Source organism: Carassius auratus, unplaced genomic scaffold (genome assembly GCF_003368295.1).
Source record: "Carassius auratus strain Wakin unplaced genomic scaffold, ASM336829v1 scaf_tig00214657, whole genome shotgun sequence".
NCBI classification, from domain to species: domain Eukaryota; kingdom Metazoa; phylum Chordata; class Actinopteri; order Cypriniformes; family Cyprinidae; genus Carassius; species Carassius auratus.
In genome coordinates, this window is record NW_020527754.1 from 54,163 (window position 1) to 70,770 (window position 16,608).

The 16,608-nt window shown below is 37.6% G+C and overlaps 1 protein-coding gene across 14 annotated transcripts in view; it reads left to right on the top strand.

Moving 5' to 3' along the window:
• LOC113092595 (afadin-like) overlaps positions 1-16,608 on the top strand; it is a 94,316-nt gene that overhangs the window by 47,629 nt on the left and 30,079 nt on the right. For 8 of the 14 annotated variants that reach the window (XM_026258252.1, XM_026258243.1, XM_026258242.1 and 5 more), the window contains 13 exons: positions 1,004-1,098; positions 1,209-1,462; positions 5,060-5,129; positions 5,216-5,319; positions 6,261-6,316; positions 8,519-8,724; positions 11,186-11,206; positions 12,004-12,149; positions 12,530-12,624; positions 13,429-13,694; positions 14,649-14,792; positions 15,138-15,336; positions 15,645-15,748. In XM_026258252.1, coding sequence (XP_026114037.1) covers positions 1,004-1,098; positions 1,209-1,462; positions 5,060-5,129; positions 5,216-5,319; positions 6,261-6,316; positions 8,519-8,724; positions 11,186-11,206; positions 12,004-12,149; positions 12,530-12,624; positions 13,429-13,694; positions 14,649-14,792; positions 15,138-15,336; positions 15,645-15,748 — 1,760 coding nt within the window. The remainder of the gene's footprint in view (positions 1-1,003; positions 1,099-1,208; positions 1,463-5,059; positions 5,130-5,215; positions 5,320-6,260; positions 6,317-8,518; positions 8,725-11,185; positions 11,207-12,003; positions 12,150-12,529; positions 12,625-13,428; positions 13,695-14,648; positions 14,793-15,137; positions 15,337-15,644; positions 15,749-16,608) is intronic. The other 6 variants (XM_026258244.1, XM_026258255.1, XM_026258245.1 and 3 more) reach the window with 1 other exon arrangement.

Below are 16,608 nucleotides of genomic sequence, written 5' to 3' on the forward strand. Positions count from 1 at the left end.
CACACACAAACACACACTGAAAGAGAATATAAAACACTTCTGCAAAATTAAAACTAATTAACCTTTTTGTGCCCTACAAGTAACGGTGCAGTTATGTGGTCAATAAAGCCTTTAGTTTTATAGTACATTGTTCCTTCTATTGGTACAAAGTTCCCAGCGTTGCCCATTCAGGCTCTTACGTAATTGCTAAATATCTTAGACTATTATTTACAGTGTATTCATGGTAAGAGATCCTTGTCTAAAAGTCAACATGACATTAAAATTGGCTCTATTTACTTTTTCTAATACATGTTCCTGGTCTTACTCTGCATGATTCATCAGTGCATGTTTTTCAAAAGAAAAAAGTATTTGTATTTTTAATGAAAATTAAATTAATATTAAATTAAAATTAAAATGGCTGTGTCAAGCTATAGTCAATTGAACAAATTAAAAATATATACAAAAGTGGCTCTAACACCATTATTATGAGGATGTTATGACATACACTCATTTTTAAGGCTTATTTCCTTTTACTTTTTGTGCTTTGCATTTTCCTTACAACTCCTAATTGCCAATCAACTTACTCATGTAAGAATTAAAATACAAAAACCTAATCATCCCATCAACATTTACTACCCAGGATTTCCTGTAAAGGTTTGTTGTTTCTCAGCAAAGTTCCAAGGATTCTGAGGAATTTCCCATTTTTTAGATATTAGAAAAGTCTTTGATTTTGCACAGTATTCAAGGAACGTACTTGACGCCTATTATTAAGGTTATGTCATGAGGGTTGACTGGTCAGTTAATGACCAACTAGTTGATTAGTGCGGTCAGTATTTATATACAGCTCCATTCAAATATTGAGGGTGAGTAAGACTTTTTAAAATGTTTTTGAAAGAAGTCACATGGCCTTAAGCACAGAAGTGACACGAATGGTTTGTGCAAGCATGCACAATGTATTGAGTGTGAGTAAAATGCAGAAAAAACTCAAATGTGTGTGTCTCGATGCTCTGTGGCTGCTCTGCAGATGGGTCAGACTCCAGGGATAAACCCAAACTTTACAGACTACAGCACAACATCACTGAGGTTGGATCTGACCGGAGTGAAGATGGAAACATTCAGGTAAGGAAAACGCTTAAATGACCATTTCTGTGCAGCAGTATAGAACAACGAAAAGTGAAGACATTTAAAAACTCCTCCAACACATGCCTGATTTTTGTTGTGCACCTCAGCTGTATGGGCCTGGGATTCTGCCTCACCACTGTGACCTGATGCATGAGGACGGGCTGGTGACTGTGACCCCTGTCAGCTTGGATGCGGATACATTCGTGGATGGACAGCGGATCTCTGACACTACGGTTCTGCACAGCGGCGTGACGCTCCAGTTTGGAGCCACTCATGTCTTCAAATTCGTAGACCCCAGCTATGACCACAGCATGTCCAAGAGAGACCCAGGGCCCATGATGAAGGGCAGACACAAATCAGGGTGAGACATGTTTTCTTTAAGAGCAGCCACATAGAGCTGAAAAGCAAATATAACCTGATAAGAATCACATTGAGTATGTTCAGAAAGATTTGAACTAATTGAATTGTCAGTAGCCGTCTACTGATCCTTTATTGACCAGCTGTGGCAGTGCAGCACAATGAACCATCTGTCGTACTGTGTAACATTAGATGCAGTGATAGGGAAGCTTTGAAGCTATAGCTTGCCAAGCGAAGTCATTAGCTGTACTTAAAGCTAATAACAAAAATTAACTAACTACAATTGAAGATATTTAATATATTTTTTGAGGAAATCTTTACTGTCACTTTTGAACAATTTAAGTTGTCCTTGCAACACTTTCGTTTAGGGACCAATTCTCATTATTAACTAGTTGCTTATTAGCATGCATGTTACTAGCATATATAAAGCACACATTAATGCCTTATGTTGCATGACCATATTTTAGATCTCTTTATCCTACCCCATACCTAAACTTATAAACTACTTAATTATTATTAATAAGCAGAAAATTATAAGTTTGGCGCAAAAGTCTTAGTTAAGTTAGTTAATAGTCAGAATTGGTCCTTAATCTAAAGTGTGACCTAAATGTTTTAATTTTATAAGTTAAGTTTTAACGAACTCACCCCAAACTTTTGAATTGTACTGTAAAAAAATTAACAGCTGCTTTAACTAAAACTAAAACGATTGTTTTAACAAAATGTGATGAAATGTTGGTGAAGATAGAAGTCTAAAAGCTATAGTAACAAAAACAGACAATTTACCGTATTTTACCGACTATAAGTCGCACTTTTTTCTTGGTTTGGCTGGTCCTGTGACTTATAGTCAGCTGCGACTTATTTATCAAAATTAATGACATGAACCAAGAGAAATTAACTAAGAGACATGAACCAAGAGAAAAAATTACCGTCTCCAGCTGTGAGAGGGCGCTCTATGCTGCTCAGTGCTCCTGTAGTCTACACTGAAGACATAGAGCGCCCTCTCGCGGCTGTAGACGGTAATGTTTTCTCTTGGTTCTAAATAATTGCGGCTTATAGTCCAGTGCCACTTATATATGTTTTTTTTCCCTCGTCATGACGTATTTTTGGACTGATGCGACTTATACTTATAGTCTGAAAATTCTGTAATTCTAAGAGTTAGAGTGAAGCTGGAAATTGGCCATGAAAAGCTAAATAATGCCTCTTTTTTTTCAAGTAAGAAAGGTTTAATAACATAAGTTGATGTCAAAATGCTTCAAAAGTGGACAAATATGGCACAGTTGCTCATGAGATGTTCTGTACTCGTGGAGCCATTAGATGGCAGTCTTTTGATAGTCTCACTTTATGGCAAATGTAAATGTAACTCTAACTGTCTCTGAACAACCAGCGCGAATCTGCCATGGCAACAGGGGTTCCACAGGTTTAGCAAACCGATTTTCTCTGCAGTGAACCGTCCTGTCAGATTTCTGGTATTAAATACAGCCTTTACTGTGAGAACTGTTGGAAAAGAGGCTGGAAGAGTGACAGGGAGTGGGTGAGTGAAAGGTTATGTCGGCCATAGGAGCAGAGAGACTCTATAATCTGATCAGCGTGGGCTGGAGAGGGGTGTGCCCCGTGTCATTTCAGAGAGAAACGCTGTGTTTGAGATAGGGCGGAGTGTAGTGACGCTCCCACCAACACACACTCTTCACCGTACTCCACTGTTAAACATATCAGACAGGAGCAAGAGGAGTGTAGAGCTGTCCTGGTGAGTTCATCCACATTTTACACGTGTTTCATGGAGCCTAAACACTCTGCTTAAGTAATCAGGTGACATGAAGATTTGTCGTTTGGTTACCAATAAACTTTGATTTAGCTTGCTAATTTTTTTTTTTACATTATTATGTTTATCTAATCATAAAATGCTAATTAAAACATTTGTTCTTTTAACTCTTAAATATATTTATTTATATATATTTTTGATTCATTCTGTATTTGTGGTTAGTTGACACTAACTTCTCATACTTGTATCTAAAAACGTAATTCATTATATGATATTTTATGTATTACGTTACATATGTTTTGAGGAAACGGTGGTAAAAAACAATTTCAGGATTCTTTGATGAATAGAAGGTTTAAAAGAACTGAATATATTTGAAATAGTAATATTTCGTTAATCTGTTAAGAACTTAAGTACATCCACTACACTACATCCAGAGGCACTACATTGATTGCGTTTATTTTAAGACATTGAATAGTCAGCATTAATTGCATAACACAATTTTTCATTACTTCATTAGTAATAGTTTATTTGTAGATTATGACTCTCTGTTAGAAAATGTGAGCTTTCCCCCATGTAGCTTCATTATAAAGCTCTTCCTTTTTAATGCAACTTTACAAAATAATGTTGTCTTTGAGATTTTTCTTTGAGCTTTTATCCCATTGGCATGCATGTGAATGTGCAGTAATTAAATCTGCGTTCATTTCAGGCCATTTGTCTGTGATGTATAGGTTCAATTAGGTTCATTTCCTGCATTCATTTTGATGTGAAAGCATGTCGTCTCTTAGCAGACATGTTTGTGGCGGTAAGCAGAATCTGTAATCTGATGTCCTGATGTTCTGCTGGATTACAGCACTGCTCATTGCAGGACATGGAAGCTTGCTGATGGCAAGGATCAGACAAGGGCTCAATCCTTGTAATATCTGATTTTTCTCATTTGTGTTATGTGGAAACATGTAGGCCAGACATCATGTGTAGTCACACTGCAGATAAATAATATTAAATGTTCTGTATACACTACCTTTAAAAAAGGTTCTTGGGAGGACTTTGAAGTTAGAAAATGAAGTTGTTTGTCATTTGTCACATTAATAAAACTAATTAAAGGCTGTTTTTTGTGGCTCAATAAATCAGAAGAATACATTTTATAATATTATTTGTACTGTTTGGAGTTACATAACGTGAAGCTGTTTTTTCACTGATGCCAGGATTAATTTGTTATGGGTATAATCATATCTTTTGGTTTATGGCCTGTACTTTTCATTTTTAAAGTATTTAATTCACTGGATAATCCAAAATGGACATTACCACATGGTTTTTTTAATAGTATGTAAAATCTGGAAATGTAATGAATTTCATTGAAATGTTTGGATGTACTGCCCACTCCACAAGCTGCAGTATAGATGATACCTGGATATATTATGTCTCATCTGAATACGAACGGCTGGAAACAGCTGTTGGACAGCTGTTGAACACTGTAGCGGTTTGCTGCCTTCTAATCTTGTCATTTACGGTAATTTTTCCATTGGTATAATTTTGTTCAAACACTGCGGGTGTATCTTTAGGCTGTGGGGTTCTACTCATTCATTTAGGCTGGTAAGAATGTCTGTGTGTTGCTGATTTTCTTCAGAGCTCATACACACACACTAGTATCCGGGTGTTTGTGAGGCTGTGGGCCACTGTTTCTGTTTGACTTACCATTCAGCTCAGGTTTTATGTAGTTGTGTGTTTTAGAGTGTATGCAGATTGTTATATTATGTGTGTCTGTTTGTTTGACCACGAGCACTGTTTACTTCCATGTCATCTGCTAAAATGATGAAACCCCCCTTATCTTTTTGTGTTTCTCAGAAGTGTCCCAGAAACGACCTTTGACCTTCACGGGGACGTTCATAGTGGCTCTGCTCTCCCTACAAGCAAGGTGTCACATTGGCCTGTTTCTTTTGGATCTTTGTGCATGTGTTTGTGTGTTGTGACGGATCTCTTATGGGATTTGGTTGGTTTCAGAGCTCAGGGAAGCTGGAGATGGAGCGTTCAGGAAACAGTGAAAGAGGCCTGGTGAAGCCCATGATTAGGGGAGAACAACAGGACTTTAACAAACATGATGGAAGGTAAGGACTTAGCTGACTCTTGTGTGCCCTGTTTTTGGAAATTGGAAATTTGGAAAAAAATGAAAACACATCTGTCTGTAAAATTTTTAAATCTGACATTCATGTGGTGATATTTTAGGCTATTAATCATTTCAAATATTTAATAGGGATGCACGATATATATCAACCGATGTTTAAAACAAGACTGTAGGACTGTCAGATGAAAAGATTTTACCTCATTAAATTTTTACAACACAAATAATAATAATAATAACAACAATATATGATTACTATTATTATTATAATTAAAAAAATGAATTTAAAACATTAAAATAAAATTTATTTTTAATACATTGTATTATTTTTTTAATAAAAATAATAAAATCAAATATTAATACTTTATTATAACCTTAAAATAAGTGATCCTAGCCTCATTTTTTTTTATCCATTATTATTATTAGAATCTCTTTATTTATTATATTTTATTTGCATGGCTTTGATGTGATGTTGAAAATGCATAATTCAGAATTCTGTGGATTTTGCTCTACAGTTAAGTGTAGAAAATGTAAGAACAAGTGATTTAGTAAATGACACAAAGCAATACCATGTTAGTTACATTTTCAGTTTAGTAACAGCAGGTTTAGTGCACATCAGCTATCAGTAAGCGAGGGTCTCCATAGAGTCAGAGCAGGGTACAGGTCTCTATATGTAACCTGACCCTCTTCCTCTGTCTGAACCTGAGACACCTGACGCTGCCGCTCACCTGGCTTCAGTCTTGTCATCAATTATCCAGTAGAGATGAGAACACACATTCAAGCACGCACAGCACAGTTTGGCATCTGTGACAGGATGTTGTACGGCAGGCCAGGAGTGGGATCTCTGGAGCGGTGGGCGTCTGTGGACAGCGGTGTCAATCTGTCCTATCTTAACTGGTTCATCGAGCATCAATTCTTTCCCTGCAGGTCCCAGGACGGCCCAGAGCTCACTCTGCCAGCCACCATCGAGTTCAGGGAAAACTGTGAGTACCACGTCCATATGCAAAGCAAAACCAGTCGATTTGTGCTGGTATAATTTCCCGATCTGATCTTAACTGGGTCATGTGTTTTGTCTGGTGTGGTGGGTTTTTAACTTGCTGTTAAGTTGACATGTTTTGGCATTGGCTGGGTGTTGCAGACACAACATAGCGTTTCCACTTGACCTGGTTGATCTGGTGTCAATTATAAAGCAAAACAGCCAGCTAATTATAGAAATCACTAATGGTTAGCTGCCTCGGATCAATAGATGGAAAGTATTGATCACTGCTAGAAAACCTTTTTCATCATAAAGTCAGTTCAAAATAAATTAATCTAAATTCATTCTCTTCGACTCACTCTGTCCATTTAAAAATTCTTAAGTTAGAATATATAATGTGTAGAAAAAATAATTGTCCCACCATGCAACTAGGTGGCAGCAGTGAGTATTATGCCAGAAACCAGAGAAGGAATTCTGTGCAGCTGCATGGTTGGATTGGACATAAAAACAAAACAAAAACGACATAGGGCCACTGACACAACACAACCCTAAGTGGAAAATAACCCACTATATATTTCATTTGCATTTGTATGTTTTGGTTAACATATTGGCTCAAAACCAGCTCACGAAAACTGGTTATGTGTAATGGTTATATGTTGTGTCTTGTCATTGTCGTTATGTTGTGTTGTGTATTACGGTATGTGTTATATGTTGTGAAATGTTATGTGTCATGTTGTGCGTTATGTTATTGTTATCTGTTGTTTAGTTTCAGGTTTTTTAATTTTATATGTACGGTGCGCCCAGTAGTGCACAACACAATGAAATCTCCACAACACAACAAAATTGCCACAGCACAATGGAAACAAGCCACAACACAGAATTAGTACAACACAATCGAGTGATTTAATGCTGTATCTAATGATCTAAAGAAATATTTTTTTTTAATATCCAATATATTTTCTCAAATCCTTAAATTTTCTTACATTTTCAGCCTTTTAGACATATAGGCGTTTTACACTAATTATGCTCAACGGTGTCTGGTTGGGCCACACATAAATAAAAATGACGTGCGCCGGGTAACAGAGCAGTGGCGTGGCGAGGAAACATAAAAATTGCATTTTGATTAAAGTCTGCCTTTTGCTGGACTCGCTCTTCTCCTTTTTCTCCATCACATATCAGATCAGAAAGGCATTTACTTTCAATGTAGAAAATATTCCAAAAGTGGAAATAAATACTGTGTAAAACGTAAATGTAAATGTAATAATTTACTCTGCATTACTTTTGCATTCTGTTAATGTACAATAACACTGAGGTCCAAACATCTACCATTGTTTACACTATACCCTATAAATAATATCTAAGGACTATTTACACTTACCGCAGAAAATAAATAAAAAAAACTAACGTGCAAGCTTTATTAAGTGGTAATGGACTATCCAAACTTTAATTTTGAACATTTTACTAGACCAATACTATACCAATGTTTTATGGACTCTTGAACTTGCACATATTATTACTTCATTTCATAACGCTGTTACATGCTTTAAAATGAAAATTTAAATGACACTTTAAATTCGCATTGCTATATAAATGACTTGGCTAATGGTTAAAAAAAAAAAAAATTATATATATTACTACAGTAAAATACCTAAAATTGGAACTTCGTTAGACCATTACCTCTGGTATAAAGTCCTTAGTTTTAATGCATCCCTTAAAGTGGCCAAGAAAGGGAGCGGGATCATTTTGTGTTGCGACAATTTCATTGTGTTGTGACTTGTTTACGTTCTGGATGTTTTATGTTGTGGCTTGTTTCCGTTGTGTCGTTCTAATTTCATTGTATTGTGCGAATTTTATTGTGCTGCAGTGATTTCATTGTGTTGTGCACTACTGGGCCACCGTAGATATAGCTGAGAAGTGTATAAAAGCAAGACCAACACAACATGTTTTTGCAAACAACATACACTTTGCAAAATGAATTCTGTTGTAATTAAGCCATTATATTACAGTTGTTGTTTCCACATGCTTTTTACTGTCAGTTATACTGCAGGGTGATCAGTAGTATGGAATTTACTAAACAAAATGTATATGTGTAACTGTCATTTAAATGAATGTACATGCTAAAACCTAGCTCTCTTCTGGTACATTAAAGCTTGGTCCATCCCAATTAAATCTCTCTCTGCTTCCTCTATCCAATGATTTCTCCCCATAGCCGAGGATGCTTTCCTGTCTGCCATCATTAACTACACCAACAGCTCAACGGTGCACTTCAAGCTGTCTCCCACCTACGTGCTGTACATGACCTGCCGTTATGTCATGTCCAGTCAGTACCGGCCTGACATCAGCCCCTCTGAGCGAACACACAAGGTCATCGGCATTGTCAACAAGATGGTGAGCATGATGGAAGGAGTTATCCAGGTGGGTGTTCTCTCTTATTTCTGATGATAATAATAATAATTATTAATATTTATTCATTTTTTACAATGCAAGTTGTGTGTAACTTTGTTATATTATAACTAGACCTGTCGCTGTAGCTGTGATGTAGAGATTTGTCTGTGGAGTTACATTATGCATGGTTTTGTAGTTGTAGTGATAAAGCTTGTTTCACTCTGCTTTCATCGATTCAGGTCATTGCCTCAGCAAACAGTGCTTACACTACTGCACTCAGTGTTCCCCCGTGTTTGTTTCTATATGAATGTCTGTGCGTGTGTTTGTGTCTCTGTGCCTTGTTTTACCTGATCCATGCACCATATTTTCCTAGCTGCGCTTACTTCAGCGACTTCTGACAGTCACCAAGTGGCCATACTGATATGTATCACTAGAAAAAGAAACAAAAAAAGCTTCTTGATGTTTCTAGTACATTACAGTTAAAAAATGTGGGGTTGTTAGTCTCTTATTCTCGCCAGGGCTGCATTTATTTGATCAAAGAAACTGTAAAAACAGTAATATTGTGAAATAATATTATAATTTAAAATAACTGTTTTCTACTTGATTATATTTTAAAATGTGATTTATTCCCGTGATGGCAAAGCTGAATTTTCAGTAGCCTCCAGTCTTCAGAAATCCTACTCGTTTGAAATGAAACTTTTCTCATTTTCTCATTGTGTTGCACATATTTTTGCGTAAGCCATGTGATAAATCCTTTCAAGATTATTTAATGAATAGAAAGTAAAACTTTTTTTAACTTTTGTAACATTGTATATATCTTTACAGTCTATTTTAAGCAGTTTAATGCATCTTTGTTGAATAACAGTATTGATTTCCTTGAGAAAGTCTTACTGACCCCAAACTTTTGCACAGTGGTGTAAATATCATAAACGAGACTAGATTAGCAATGCATGAATCGTGATGACAAATTATGACTGTTTTCCCTGCTTTGTTCTTTACTGTATCGTTGTATAGGGACAGATACTAATTTTATAGAACAGTGAAATTGTTTACAGTAACCTCAACGAGTAGTCGTTGCTCATTTAATGTAAGAGTAAAACTTTTCTCAACTGTGTATAGTCACTGCACACGGCCTCATTGGATCGCCATCGTTCACTTTCATCATTTGGTCACCACAAATAACTGTGAATGCCCCTCCACAGCTCAGAAATGAGGTCCACATTATCTATGTTCTTATTTGGTCAGCGCCTGCAGGTTTTGAGTGGCCCACCCAGGTGTTCAAACTGTATATATCATAGACTAACAGAAATGTTCAAATGCAAATAGTTATTTAATAAATCATCCATTTCCTGACTCCCTGTTACATGACGTTCAGTGGAGTTCAGTATCTAAAATGAGAAAACAGACTGTCGTTTATATGAATGGAAACACACTCTTAAAAATAAAACCGCGTTAGTGTAATAATACATTTAAATGTTGATTTTCTTTTTCCGTATTTTTGGTAAATTCAAACTCTTAAGCCTCGCTTGTATAAGGGCCTAAACTTAGAAAAAGAGAAACACAATTTCAGAAAGAGAGATGGAATTCATCTTTTAAGGCTTGGTAGCAAAGCTAAATTAGTAAAACAGAATATTCTTAATTTGGATGTGTATTTGTTTTTTGTTTTTATCTGAAGTAACTTTTTATCTGCACAGATCAAAATATTCAGTAGGTTTGTCATTGGTCAAACCCTGATTGTTAACATCAGGTTTAAAATCAGAGTTTTCTCATATAAGCATTAAAAAGTAATGAATGAAAGGATGATCTACTCCTTAAAACAAAAATAACCATAATTTGCTTCTTGTTCTTGCTAGTCATTATAGTTATAGAGCTTTTTATCAGACAGTTATTTTTTCACCTTTCATGGTTTCACTAGCACAATTACTCTACTGTTCAAAAGTCTTTTATGATGAACAAGTCTGCATTTATTTGATCAAAAATACAGTAAAGCAGTAATATTATTACAATTTAACAGAACTGCTTTATATTTGAATATATTTTATTATCATAATGTGTTACTGTGATGCAAAGCTACATTTTCAGCATCATTTCTCCGGTCTTCAGTGTCACATGATCATTTAGAAATCATTCTAGTATACTGATTTGCTGCTCAAGAAGCATTTCTTATTAGTAAAAAAAAACCAAAAAAAAAACAGAGCATTTATCTTGTGGCCTGTAAATATCATCCTTGGTGTAACAGGAAAGCAGCTGTATCTTTAAACCGCACCATTAATTATAAAATCAAGTAAAATCTCTGGATGACTCGGACGTCCCGTATGGCAGTCAGTGCAGGGTGATGTTGTGACCTGTCTCGTGTGAGCGTGAATGTCTGTGTTTACATGCCTGTGAATTCTGTCCATGCCATGGCTGTTGTTGACAGTCTCTCTCTCTGTCCTGTCGGTTGTCTGTCCACCCCCCACCCCTTCTTCCCCCACACTTACTATCTCTACAGGAGATTGCTGAAGGTGATCAGGTAGGAGTTTGCACTGCTAGGGAGGCGTCTCATTCTTCCTGTTTCTCTCTCTGTTCTATCTGTCAGCTTGGCTCCGTCTTCCATGCCTCTTGTATTCCCCATAACAGAAAGCAAACAGCCCAAGCCAACTAAGTAATCCCTCCTCCTACAGCTGGACACAATCGTTCATATAACCCCTCATTACGACTCAACATGGAACATGTGATACTAAAAAACACACTCTGATTGTGGCAACATTTTAATAGCAGCATCTTCCATTTTTGACCTCTGCTTACTGCACTTCAGTGTGGATGAGAGACTACCCCATGTTCTTCCGCTTTGTTTGGAAAACTTTTAATTTCCTTTTCATTTGACTTCATGTCTGTGGTTAACGTCATTGTTCTTATGGATGCGTCCTGTGGCCAGTATAATGTATTCGGGAGGGGCGGGGCGGGGCAGGGGGTTGCTGTCGTCGTCATGTGGGATAGATGTGTGCAGGTATACACAGAGGTCCGTTTATTTCCGGACCGTGTGTATCCCCTCTCTGTGTTGCAGGGATGTGGGATCCAGAGCAACCAGTCACCGCAGCTTCCCAGTCAGTCATGCCTAGCTTGAGCTAACTGTAACACGTGAATGATTTCACCTCTGTCTGGACGCGGTGACTGGTTGTTGGAGGCCGAGAGGGTCGGACAGAGGCACATGTCTATCTCGGGAGAGCTACTCAGTGCTTCTCATGGCTGTAACTCTTTTCTTTGTTGTTTGTACGTCGGATTGTTTTACTTGAGCTGTGTGTAACAGCCTATCTCTGTGCGTTACAGAAACAGAAGAACATTGCCGGGGCTCTGGCTTTCTGGATGGCTAATGCCTCAGAGCTACTGAACTTCATCAAACAGGACAAGGATCTGAGTCGCATCACGCTAGATGCACAGGATGTTCTCGCTCACCTGGTTCAGATGGCTTTTAAGTGAGTTTTTGAACGTGCATGCATATTTACACTTAAAAACATTAGCCATGTTTCAAAACCTAGTGAGCTGCCATCCCGTACAGCATATTTCAATGTATATTTATGATTGTAAGGAATGTTCTGGGTCTGAGTTGTATTGGCTGAGCTGTAGTTTAGGTGTATGAGAGACTGTTACAGTCCTGGGGCCGGTTTTCAGCAAAAACAATGCGGTTGGAGAGCCCCTGTTTCCTTTAAGCACTAGAATGACCAGCTGAAACAACTGCGCTTTTGTGCGGTTTCTGAAGCGACCAGGTCTCAGATTTATTGTGGGATTCTACAGGACGTTCCTTTAAGCTTTTGATTGTCGATATATGGACACCAAATGATGTGTGTTCCTGCAGGTACCTGGTGCACTGCTTGCAGTCGGATCTGAATAACTACATGCCAGCTTTCCTGGAAGATCCCGATGAACAGAACCCACAGAGGCCCAAGATAGGTGAGCAGAGACCCAGTCTCGTGTTTTTTTTTTTATGCAAGTCACCTTCATTTATATACAGCTTTATGCAAAATAGAGCAGCTGACTCATTGATGCAAGCTTCTTCAAATATGAGACCAATTCATATTCTTCTGTGTAAAGCAGCTCTAAAAAGACAATAGTGTCAGTATTGGTTCAGATCAGTTCAATAACTGTGTAAGATTCATCAGCAGTTGCAGTTTAAAGATGAGTAGATTGGTAGATTTTAATCTGTTTAGAAAACAGAAATCTGAATTACAATTGAAATAGTTATATGGGGCCACCTAGTGGTGGTTTTAAAGCTCAACAGCAGAAATGTTCTACACAATGCAGCGATTTCTTTCAGTTTCTTTAAAGGAACTTGCAACATCTTCATTTCTTTGTTGTCTTGGTCATTTGTAGAATGTTAATTTGTCACTTTCAACAAAATGACATGTACAAGTGAACAGAAATGCCATCAACATCTTAAGGAACACAGAAATATGCTGAAATGGACTAAAACATCTTAAGTAACATAGTAGCACTTCCAGTTCTCTAGAAGAAGGTTTCCAATTTTAAATGTGATGCACATCAGGGAACAACCACAAAAACAAACAAAATGTTCAAAGAGAACAATAATAAAAAAGAAATCTAAATGTTTTTCAACCTTTTGTATAAATATCTGTCCCAGCTAACAGCGGTAGTTCATAACATTTTATCATTATAATTGCAAATAAAATAAAATAAAGTGATGGTATTGATTCTGTTTATACTGCATTAAAAGCCCTGACTTTCCTTTCTCCTCAGAGGATGTTCTGCAAACATTAACGGGCGCCATGTCTCTTCTGCGGCGGTGCCGTGTCAACGCTGCCCTCACCATTCAGCTGTTCTCGCAGCTCTTCCACTTCATCAACATGTGGCTCTTTAACAAGCTGGTGACAGAGGCCGACTCGGGCCTGTGCTCGCACTATTGGGGCGCCATCCTGCGACAGCAGCTCAGCCACATCGAGGCGTGGGCTGAGAAACAGGGTTTGGAGCTGGCTGCGGACTGCCACCTCAGTCGCATAGTTCAGGTACCACATGCAAATATATACACCAGTCTTTCCCAGAGCTCCACTTATAGTTAAGCTATTAAAGTTGAGTAATTATAAGCTATAGGTTAAACTAATTATGTTTAATACACACTAAACAGACCCTTACAGACACCTTTTGGCAATTTTTGATTTTAAATAAGACATTATCTGGTCCAAATATATTTTATTTTTATTAGTAAGAATGTTCTATTGTTATTAGATTTCAACTAAGACATGATTTCCCCCCTTTATGAGCCTTTTTCTTGTGAGCACATCCAAACAAAGAGGTGTTTCTATTCTTTTGCAGATATTTACCTCCACAACATCAGCAAAGCTTGCATGTACACGCACAACAGGATTAGAATCCCTTGAGCTGCACTGAGTTGCTTATGGCTTGTTTTGTATATAATGATTGTTTTATTAGATGGAGGAGGAACAGCATGCGTCATTTCTAAAAATGTGACCTTGGGTTATGTTGCCTGTTCATGCTATCACTAATCTTTTGTTTTCCAGTATGAGGGTAGTTCAAAGTTAACATTGCCAACTTTTTCTCAACATCAAGATTTTTTCTTAAAATGTACAGTAATGTGTAAGTGTAAGTGGACTGCATATTTTGTCTCTCATGATCAACGTTTGTTATTTTATTTTTCGCTTTGCTCTCAAAAAATGTAAAAAATTTGACCTTGCTGTCAATTAACATTGAGGGTTTTTTTTTTTCTAACACACACACACACACACACATATATATATATATATATATAATTGTAATTGTACAAACCAGTGGTATGCAGAGAACATTTGCAACACTAAAATACTTTGTAAGTAGTAGTAGTATTTTTATTAGAATTAAGTGTCATTATTTTTATTTTTGAAAAGTTTAAAAACCTCAGTCCTACTTAGATGGACTATGAACCAACACATTACTTTATCGTAACTATCCCTTTTTCTCTATAGGCCACGACCCTCCTCACCATGGACAAATACTCCATGCAAGATGTGCAGAACATCAACAACACCTGCTTCAAGCTCAACTCTCTGCAGCTCAACGCTCTGCTGAGCAACTACCACTGCGCTCCTGATGAGCCCTACATTCCTCCTGTAAGTGAACGGTCTCATTTGGGCCGTGTAGTCCCGGGCCTGGTGACACGTGTCCTTTTTGAGATAAACCAAACCAGGTGTTCTGCACCTTCACAGTAGCTCTGCTCACTTACTTTAGGGTTTCTCATAATGTGACCTTCTTGTTTGATGTGAACCCATTACTTTAAAAGGTGCTGTAACTGATGTTAGCTGTTCTGGAATTTCTCCCAGACCGAATTAAAAGCACCCCATCTTTCCGAAACTCACTCTACAAAGCGAATCAGAGATGGAGGAGATTAACTATAGTTTAAGTTTTCCTAGAGTTCTCATGTAACATCAGGATCATTGTCCCCGTCATGCTCACAGGAGCTGATTGACCACGTGGTGGCTGTGGCCGAGAACACTGCGGACGAACTGGCCCGAAGCGATGGGCGGGAAGTACAGTTGGAAGAGGACCCTGACCTCCAGTTGCCTTTCCTACTGCCTGAGGATGGCTACTCGTGCGACGTGGTGCGGAACATTCCCAACGGATTCCAAGAGTTCCTAGAGCCGCTTTGCCAGAGAGGTATGGATGATAAACAGAATGCTACTAATCTAAATGAGTTTTTAGAGCGTTTGATGTCAGTTGCGGTGTGCGCAATAAGTATCAGGTGGACGGTGAATCAGAGGTTGTTGGCTTTGTTTGTATAAGGCTGACGTGATACCAGTGGAATGTGGTTTGTTAAGGCTGTGTTCAACTGTCTGTTTGCTGCCATTCCTATCAGTAAGAATGTGCGTGTTTTTACAGGTGTGTGACACAAGGCAGTGAGAGACCAGAGGATTTGAAGTTTTATCATTTAGTGGATGTGTTCTGATCTGCTCGTTCTCCTCCAGGTTTCTGTCGATTGACACCGCATCCACGCTCTCCGGGAACTTGGACCATTTATTTTGAAGGAGCCGATTGTGACAGTCACTTCTCGGCTGACATGTCAGAACTGGTAAGTTATTATGCCATTTGGAAAGATAGATAGATAGATAGATAGATAGATAGATAGATAGATAGATAGATAGATAGATAGATAGATAGATAGATAGATAGATAGATGAATTTGACTTTGAGGGCATCAGATAACAGTATTTGTCTTTTTGATGTCAGTTGCTAGCGTGTGTGTTCTGTCAAGTTAACATTCTCTTAGGTTTCAACCAGCAACAGTTACACCACAGAGGGCAATATTTAACCATAGTGTTAGCTGTAAATTATATCTTTCTCCTCACCCTAAACACACTAACCCCTTAAATGCTCCTCCTTCCCTGTAATTAGTCTGTTTCTCGTATTTTTACATAAGTGATTTATTTTTTTCTAAAAAGACATAATCTTATTATTGTTTTTATTTTTTTACACAATGTCGGTCTGCCCTACAGCAGACAAAGCTGGAGTTTGGGGCGCGTTGAAATACCACACAGAAATCTGATGAGTGCATATTGATCGTGTGCCAAACCAACCCACATCCTTTTCTTACAGCCAGCCCAGGACCAATGCTTACCGTAAACTCTAATATTGTACCTTGTTTGCATTTCCTGGTCGTGCTGTGTATTATTTATATAACACATTATTTGAAAGATACAAAATTATGTTTATGATTAAGTGATCAGTTAGCATCGTTCCTCGTTGACAGACATTGACTATAGGCTGGGAAAAAAAATGTTGACCAATAGCAAATGGTTATTTAGACACTGTTTTAGATTACTGATGAAGGGTAGTTTATGCATTCATTAAGTAAGATTATCAGAAAATTATTTTCGAAAGAAACATGCTGTAACAAAGCTAAAATTGCTTGCTATGTTGCCTATTGTAAAA